The sequence below is a fragment of the Mus pahari genome, chromosome 17 (genome assembly GCF_900095145.1).
Source record: "Mus pahari chromosome 17, PAHARI_EIJ_v1.1, whole genome shotgun sequence".
In the NCBI taxonomy this organism is placed as follows: domain Eukaryota; kingdom Metazoa; phylum Chordata; class Mammalia; order Rodentia; family Muridae; genus Mus; species Mus pahari.
Genome location: NC_034606.1, coordinates 64,143,551 through 64,151,849, shown reverse-complemented (window position 1 = coordinate 64,151,849; position 8,299 = coordinate 64,143,551). Strand labels below are relative to the sequence as shown.

General features: G+C 54.4%; 1 protein-coding gene across 2 annotated transcripts; it reads right to left on the bottom strand.

Annotated features, from left to right (window-relative positions):
* Nucleotides 1–2,501: 2,501 nt before the first annotated feature.
* On the bottom strand, nt 2,502–7,927 carry LOC110334994 (aquaporin-2). Of its 2 annotated transcripts, none has more exons than XM_021217071.2 (4): nt 7,473–7,927; nt 4,806–4,970; nt 3,846–3,926; nt 2,502–3,234 (listed from the first exon to the last, which is right to left on the bottom strand). In XM_021217071.2, exons 1-4 carry the CDS (start codon nt 7,830–7,832, stop codon nt 3,025–3,027), a joined length of 816 nt encoding a protein of 271 aa, XP_021072730.1. In that variant the 5' UTR covers nt 7,833–7,927; the 3' UTR covers nt 2,502–3,024. The 2 variants fall into 2 exon arrangements, with proteins under 2 accessions (XP_021072730.1, XP_029403603.1); XM_029547743.1 differs by having other exon boundaries at nt 3,866–3,926; nt 7,473–7,919.
* Nucleotides 7,928–8,299: the final 372 nt, after the last annotated feature.

The following is an 8,299-nucleotide window of genomic DNA, read 5'->3' as shown; positions in this document are numbered from 1 at the left end:
CACATAGGATAAAGGTGATAATAATAATAATAATGTCTTTGCCCTATGCACTCAAGGTCCTGGGCTTCCTGCTCAAAGGAAGCCCCCCTGGGAACTTTTGGGCTGGGAAGAATAGCTTTCCACTTGTGGTAAAGGGACTAGAATCTTTCAGAGAAAGGCCTTTGTCCCATCTCTTCTAATTAGGGAACCTCTGGATTCCCTGGGTGGAAATGCTGGGGACCTGAGACTGTCTCTGGCACCTGGACTGTACTGACCACTTCTAAGTTGTGGAAGAAAACATTTATTGACAGTTGAGCATTTACCGAACGTTTACTATATGCAGAACCCCGATGTATTGGCAAACGAACTCTTATTAAGTGTTTACTCTATGCAGAACATTGAGTTAGACAAGACCAAGAGGGAAAGTAGGTAAGAGAATGTCCTGCCTTGGAGAGCTTACACTGCCTGAGAAGATGATAAATAGACAGGACCACAGCTTGGAGATACAGACATGGAAGCAACTTTTGGAGGTATGAAGTTCTTGGGCACAGAGTGGGAAAGGATGCTACTGGGACAGATCCAGCCTCTTCTCCTGTCAGCCCAGAGTCCTGGACCCCCCAGCTTGGGGAGCTGGAGGCCTGTCCACCTGCCTTCCTGCTGTCCCGTCTCTGTCTAGTTTGGGTGTGCCTGATCTCCACCTTCTTGACTGGGTGCTTTTCAAGGGCTGGAACCATCCATGAGTCCTTGTGTCATTTCCTCCTGACCCAGTCACCACCCTCTTTAAGACTCTTTGTCCACTACATGATTGGGGTCTGGACTGGGCTGGACCAGCCCTGATGAGTGTTCTGGTTTCTGCCAGGGGATGGCAGGAAGAGCATATAGTTTGCCTCCATGAAAAGATACTGGGTTTTAAGTAAGATGTCCTGGATTTGAGTCCTGGCTCTGCTGTGTGTCTTTGGGGACAGACTTTGGGGCCTCAGTTTCAGAATCAAATGATAAAAGAGGCATTTGCTCTGCCTGTCTCACAAGGTTGGGATGCTAAGGGAATGATCTGGAAATAGCAGAGGCTTACACGGCAGGGGCTATTATTCTGATGGAAGGTTTTCATCAGATAAAAGTTAGCACAGATAAAAGTTGCTGGGACGCCGAGAAGCTTAATCGCCCTTATTCCCCTACCCTCCCATTATTTAGAATCTCGCTGTGGCCGCTGGACCTAGTCTCGGGGAGGGTGTGACTCAGAAAGTGGTTCAGATGCGTTCTTGACCTTCAAGAGGGGTGTGTTGGGGGTGAGGTGCCTTTGAACTTTCATGGCAGTGACTGAGAGGCAGCCCCAGAGGTCACCAATACCCACTCTTCTGGCAGCCGTGAGGTCAAGCCACTGTCACCAGCTGCTGGAGTTCGGGAAGGTCCCTTCCACACCATGTACCTCCAGCACACCTCTTCTTGCCTCCAGTGAGAAATTCATTCAAGGAGACAGAAAGGTCAGTTACAGAGATTTCCCCTATACACACATGGTCACACGAGTGGGGTGTTGGGGCATGAGGCTCATGATAGGGACAGATGGAGTCAGAAGCCATGAGAGTGTGGGGGTGACGCGGGGCATGGAGAAGGGGCTCAAGATGTGACCCTTAGATTAGTTAGCCAAGGAGGCTAAAGGTCTGGCCTCTTCTGCCTTCACCTGCCCAAGAAGGCAGCAATAATGAAATGATCCTAACACGGTGTGATAAGGGCATTATGAATCACAGTGAACACAGCATCTTTACACTTAATCCCAGCTTAATCTCATTGGAGAAATGTTGCCCTGACCTGGGTACTTAGAAGCCTGGGTTCTCTATTCTGACCTGCCTCTGCCTGGTCAAGTGGCTTCTTTCCTCTGCAGGCTGTAGTAACTGTCGGGGCAGTGGGAACCGGAAGAGGGTGGAGCACAGGGCAGGGAGGAAGGAAAGAAGGAGCAGAGATTCCTGTCGAGGAAGGACAATAAGGGATGGAGGGGTGTTGCCCGGTGCCTGTGGTTGCATGCCTGAGCACCTTGCCCTGCCAGCCGTAGGCATGCGCTGTGTGCCAGGCTCCAGGACTCACTTGCGAAACCCAAGTGTCTCCTTTCACACAGTGTCTAGTTGCAAATCTCCCCCTCTGCCGGGACAAAAGCTGGGGCCCCACAGAGGGCTTTTGTTTTCGTTGCCCAAGTGGAAGGCTAATCTTTAGGTGAGTGTGAGCTCCCTGGGGATGGGAGTCATGCACACCCGCACACCCGTAGTCCTGACTCTCCTCTCCCCCTGGAGAGCCCTCCCTCCGGGCAAAATGTCCTTGGATACCCAGTCCTTCCTTCCCTAGAGGTCATGTCTAGGGGACTTGTTCTCTAGTTGACACGTTCCTTCTAGCAAGGAGCCCTGGCAAGTCTTTGGGCTGAGGACTGGTGGAATCTTGTGGAATCTGACCAGGAGGTCGTTAGAAGAGGCTGGAGACCAGCTTCCCACCCCTACCCCCTTTTCTGGGGCTGGCTGCAAGGGAGGACTCATCTGTAGCAGAGGAAGTGGATTTATTGCAGGTACAGGAGGAGAAGGCCAAAACAAGAATGAAAGTCCCCAGCCCTGTATCACCACGGGCACTCGGGGTCACGCTCAGTGACATGCAGTCTCTGAACGCGAGTAAAGAAACACGCGGAGATGGACGAGCACTTTTACACCCTAATAAAATTAGATGCACTAACCACAGACACCCCCCGCCCCCAGGGTGGTCTCTATGCAGTTCTCCTCAGGCATCAGAGCGGGCTCTCCAGAGCTCTCCGTCTCCCGCCCGCCTGCCTTCCCTCCCCACTGCCACGGTCCCCAAGTGTCTGGTTCCCTGCAAGGGGCGAGCTCGAGGGTAGCTGGGGCCAGGGCTTCGGGGCCGAGGTACTGTCAGGTTCCCGGGCGAGCACCTTCTTGAGGCTCACCGCGCTCGCAGGCGTAGGAGCAGCTAGCTACTCTGCACTGGGAACCGACGGCGGGCCAGGGGGAGGGAGGGGGCGAGCCGTCGGCCGGCTGCGCTGCGCTGCCAGGGCGCTCAGGCCTTGCTGCCGCGCGGCAGGCTCTGCGGAGAGTGTAGCTCCACCGACTGCCGCCGCCGCACCTCGCGTTCCTCCCAGTCGGTGTCTGGCTCCAGGCCCTTGAGCACCGCCAGGCGCTCCTGCAGGCTCTTGGTCGAGGGGAACAGCAGGTAGTTGTAGAGGAGGGAACCGAGGATGGCGCCCACCAGGGGTCCGATCCAGAAGACCTGGGGGAGGGGGGAAAAGGTTCTGGCACCTGCTCGCCCAGCGGGCAGCACCGCCTGGTCACGCTGCTATCCCGGTTAGTGTCGGAACTGGCCCTCCTATGCCTCTGATATTGTCAAGACTTATGCAATAAAGGTCGTCATGAGCCGCAAAGGGAGACTTGTTAGTGTGTGGGGCTAATGGGCAAGTTCTGAAGCCGGCTGCCTGGCTGTGAGTCCTGATTCCACAAGAATGTTCACTTCTGGAGATGAGGCAATTAAACAGGCTAAGGTTTGCAAAGCTCTAAGAAAACCGCCCAGCACACACCACACACGGTAACTGTTAAGTATGAATATCATTTACTGGGTTCTGAATGCCAGGCACTGTGTTATGGAAATAAGCTTGCTTAATTTCTCCCAAGAAAGCCAATAAAATACTGACTGTTATTTTCATTTATAGGAAGGGACAGGGGAAGAATCTTTGGCACAGCTCTGCAGAGTGGAACCAAGGTTTCCCTGGACCTCAGGACAAATGGAGAGGGACTGAAAGCCCCCAGCCCTCCCGTGTGATATGACCCCTAGTGTCTCTTTGGGGTGATTTCTAGGAATGGGGAAGGCAGGGGTTTGGCCATTACCCAGTGATCATCAAACTTGCCAGTGACAACTGCTGGAGCCAGGGAGCGGGCTGGATTCATGGAGCAGCCGGTGAAATAGATCTGTAGTGGGAGGGGTGGAGGAGAGAGGGGGGGTGAGGATGGGCACAGCATCCTCACCCTCCTTCCCAGAGCTGGGGAAGCTTGGCAGCAGCTTAGAGTGAACCCACGAAGGTTGGGCCTAGCAATTCACACCTTTTATCCCAGCACTTGGGAGGCAAGATCTCTGTGAGTTCAAGGCCAGCCTGGTCTACTCAGTGAGTTTCAGGACAGCTGAGACTACCTAGTAAGACCCAGACTCAAAAAAAACAAAAAAAAAAGGAGATGGGCTGGAGAGATGGCTCAGCAGTTAAGAGCAATGACTGCTCTCCCAGAGGTCCTGAGTTCAAATCCCAGCAACCACATGGTGGCTCACAACCATCATGAGATCTGATGCCATCTTCTGGTGTGTCTGAAAACAGCTACAGTGTACTTACATATAATAAATAAATAAATCTTTAAAAAAAAAATAAAAGGCAGGGCAGTAGTGGCACAGGCCTTTAATCCTAGCACTTGGGAGGCAGAGGCAGGCAGATTTCTGAGTTCAAGGCCATCCTGGTCTACAGAGTGAGTTCCAGGACAGTCAGGGCTACACAGAGAAACCCTGTCTCAACACCCTCCCNCCCCCCCCCCAAAAAAAAAAAAAAACGAAAAAGGAAAGGAGATGGGAACTGTGGGTGGTTAATTCCTGGGCTTGCATTCATGAGACCAGAAGGATATCTGTCTTTTAGGGGTCACAGCTTTTAGGGGACACAGGTTATGTGTCCTCCTTGGGTGTCCTGTGAGACAGTCTCTCTAAGGAGTCCTGTGTGTTGATCTCTACAGTGATATGTCGCTGTTTCTTTCGGGGACATGTATGTTTTAGCTCTTGTAGGGCAGCTGGAGCCTGTGGCTGTGACTTACCCCAAGGAGGTGGCCCAGGGTAACAGAGAAACCAATGGAGAGAGCTGGGCTACCCAGGTTGTCACTACGGCGCTCATCGGTGGAGGCAAAGATGCACAGCACCAGCTGCATGGTCAGGAAGAGCTCCACAGTCACCGCCTGGCCGGCTGTTGCATTGTTGTGGAGCTGGAGAGAGAGGTGGAGGCATGAGTCCAGCAAGGCTGGTCTCACTGCCCCCTCTATCTGCTCACCTGCTTCTGGCTCCATGGAGACCTCCAGGAGGCTGCCCAGAATACCGCCCCCTCCACCCTAATGGTAACCACTGCCCCCTCTGAATCCTGGCCCCCAGGCAGAGGATAGACCAGGGACAGCCCGAGGCTGGGAGGGAGATCCCAGAACCTGTTAGATGAGGATGCAGAGGTGTGAGAGAGGAAAGAGATACTATGTTTCAGGTTTTGGAAAGAGGTTCCTAATGCCCCTGGAAGCTTTGGACTCGGTACTAGAAAGTCTAGTATGATCTCTAGGTCATACTGATGATGCAACAGGTGCTGGAGCAGGGGGGGGAGTGTCAGTCCTCTTGTGGTCCAGTCCTCTTGTGGTCCCGTGGTCAAGGAACTTAAAGTTTGTTCCCCTCAGCTCTCTCTGCCTCTCCTCCACCCCTTGCATTCAGGCCTTGCTTCTGTTCTTGAAGGCTGCTCCCTGCATATCCTGTGGAGGCTGAGGGTGCTGAAGGTGGAGCTTCCATACCCACAAAGGGTACCCACTGTCCCTGTAGCCCTTACCCCAGGAAAGAAGAGAATTTGGGGCTGAACTCAGAGGCCATTTCATAATCTGGCCGCACCCAGCACTGCATTTCTCTCCCGGGTTTTGTCATCCTGCGCCCCACACCCTGCCCTCTAGGGCTGAGCACTGCACGGGGTGGATCGATGACAACTTTCAACTCCCACACTCCTCTAGGTCCTGAGCTCCTAGCATGGTGCTTCAAGGTCTTTCTGGGGTCTAGCCTCGGCCTCTACTCTGCTACAGCCTTTTAGAGCCAGGAGTCTATCTGCTGTGTGTCTCATTCTGTACAAATGTGGATGATAAAATCAATCCTGCCTGGAAGATTGAGGGTGACAAGGATGAGCCTCTAGCCTCACTCTTGCTGGCAGTGCTGTTCAGGGACTGATGGTGTAGGTGTGAGTCTGGTGTCACACAACCCCAGGCTGTCCCTGGATGGTATTGTTTATTGCTTCCATGATTTGTGTCCACTGAATGCTGGGTTAAAACCATAGGGAGGGGGAGACCTCAGAACTGAACTTACAGTGCTCTACCAAGGATAAGATAGTATGTGGTCTGGCACAGGGACGCTATCCATTGGTGGCAGCTTCCTGGGGTCCAAACTGGCTCTTGATAGCATCCTCAGAGATCGGTGACTGGTCTCTGACGAGCCTCAGGGCAAATGGGCCCTATGGTACCTTATTCCAGACAGGCAGGGTCCCTCTGTCACTTAAGGTGGGTCAATGCAGAGAAACGGCCTTTGGTGCTGAGGCTGGGGTATGGTGGGGACCAGGGTTAGCTGTTCTCTGGGGCTTTAGTGCTCCCGGCACCTCACTGCTAGAGAAAGCCTATGGTATGTTTTCAAGGGGTTCTTTGACTAGTTGTGTGCCTCCCTGTTGTAAAACAAACTCATTTATGTTCTAATAGACATAGCTAACACTCCACCCCTCAGCTGGCCCCTTGTCCCTTTTTGGCTCTAAGTGTCCAGCCTCACCAGCTTTTCCCTCACAGGAGGGCCTCTGTCCCTCTCATGAGGAAAGCCATGTGCAGAGGGGTGTGTGTGTAGGGCCACGGGGCTGAGTCAGTGGAGAAATGAAGGAGGAGGAGGAGGAGGAGGAGGAGGAGGAGGAGGAGGAGGCCTGAGAGGCACTTGCTTTCCTGGTTTGGGGTACAGAGTGCACATTGTGCTGAAGGGGTCCCCAGATTCCTAGGTCTGCGCAGCATGGAGAGCAGAGGGACCAGGGCTTCACCTTCAACTCTCAAAGTGCCCTAGGTGCTGGTCACCATTATAACATGTAGGTAGAGTCCAAGCGTCTCTTCCTGCAGGCTTCTGGTACTTCCGGTATTAACACATGAGCACATCTGATCTCCGTCTCCCTTCCCAAGTCTGTTTCTTGGTTTGTGAGACAAAGCGCAGATGGCACTTCAGATACTTGATTGAGGCAGAGATTATGGGTTTTGTGGTTGAACCAGGGTTTGGGGGTTTAGCGGCACTCCCTGCCTGGAACCTGCCCCCAGACACAGAGCTGTGCCTTGTGAGGGGCCCTGTCCAGTCCTCGCGTGCTCAGTGCTGCTGGGATGTCTCATCCCTTCCTCTCTAGATCCTTGCCGCTGGACCCTGGAGTCCCCGAGGGCCCAAAGGCCTGTCTGCTAGGTAGCTGTGTCCTGCTAGAGTCTAGCCTAGTCATCCTATGGAGTCTAACAGAAACGGAGGCTGCTTTCCCTTGGTGGTGCTGGGTGGAAGGCCCTACCCCCGGTCCTCCTGGTGCTCTCCGTGCTCCCGGCGACTCTGTTGCTCTCCTTGGATAGCTGTGTTCCTGGCCTTCGGCTCTCTGTTCCCCTACTCAGAGCCTGTCCCACCCATCTCACCCCTCACAAGGGCTTTCAGTGTCTGCCCCTCCCAGAAGGGACGAAACTCAGACTACTCACAGCATTGACAGCCAGGTCCCCGCGGATTTCTACTGGGGTAATCTCGTGGAGGATCGCGGCCCCGGCCACGGCCCCCAGCAGCTGGGCAGCCACGTAGAAGGCAGCTCGAAGGAAAGAGACATGGCAACCCACCAGGCACGCCACAGTCACAGCAGGGTTGATGTGGGCCCCGCTGACATGGCCCAGAGCCTGAACCAGGGTGCCGATGCCCAGACCAAAGGCCACGGCGATCTGGAGCACAGAGGGTGGGGAGCTGGCCCACTGGAGGGCTGAGCCAAGGCCGAAGAAGACAAAAAGGAGCGTGGCCAGGAACTCGGCCAGCACGGCTCGGGAGAACGCTATGGACCGGAGTTCCCACATGCTGCTCGGTCTTCTGAGCGCTGGCCAGTGGTCTGGGCCACGGGGGTGGCTCTTCCTCCCTCCCTCCCTCTCTCTTTCTCTTCTCTCTTCCTCTGGGCCTCCGGGGAGGCTAGACTGTGGGCATTTATAGGGCCTTCCTATCGTAGACCTGGGCACGTGGGGTGGAGGAGGCGTTCCTGCCAACCCTGTGCTCCCCCATGGCGGCCTTGTCCCCACCCCTGCTCCTGCCCACCCGAAGGCCTATCACCCCATCTTAGCTTTCACAGCTGACTAATGTTCTCCTCATTAATGAACTCCAGATAAGGATTGACGTCTCTGTTTTCCTCGTTTTTTCCTCAGTTACCCCAGGGAGCTGCCTCAGGGCTGCCCCAGCCCCCCACAGTGACCACCAGCACCAGTCCCTGCAGAGGGGGCTGTGTCCAGTGACTTTGACTAAAAGGCTGGCCAAGGAAGGGGCAATGCCTCAG

What these genes read in the sequence shown, in the direction of transcription:
- LOC110334994 (XM_029547743.1), bottom strand. Translation starts at nt 7,832, where the DNA reads ATGTGGGAACTCCGGTCCATAGCGTTCTCCCGAGCCGTGCTGGCCGAG. An exon ending in GGGACCTGGCTGTCAATGCT is followed by an intron (nt 4,971 to 7,472) that starts GTGAGTAGTCTG and finishes CTCTCTCTCCAG; the next exon opens with CTCCACAACAATGCAACAGC. An exon ending in GGCTCCAGCAGTTGTCACTG is followed by an intron (nt 3,235 to 3,865) that starts GCAAGTTTGATG and finishes CCCCTCCCCCAG; the next exon opens with GTCTTCTGGATCGGACCCCT.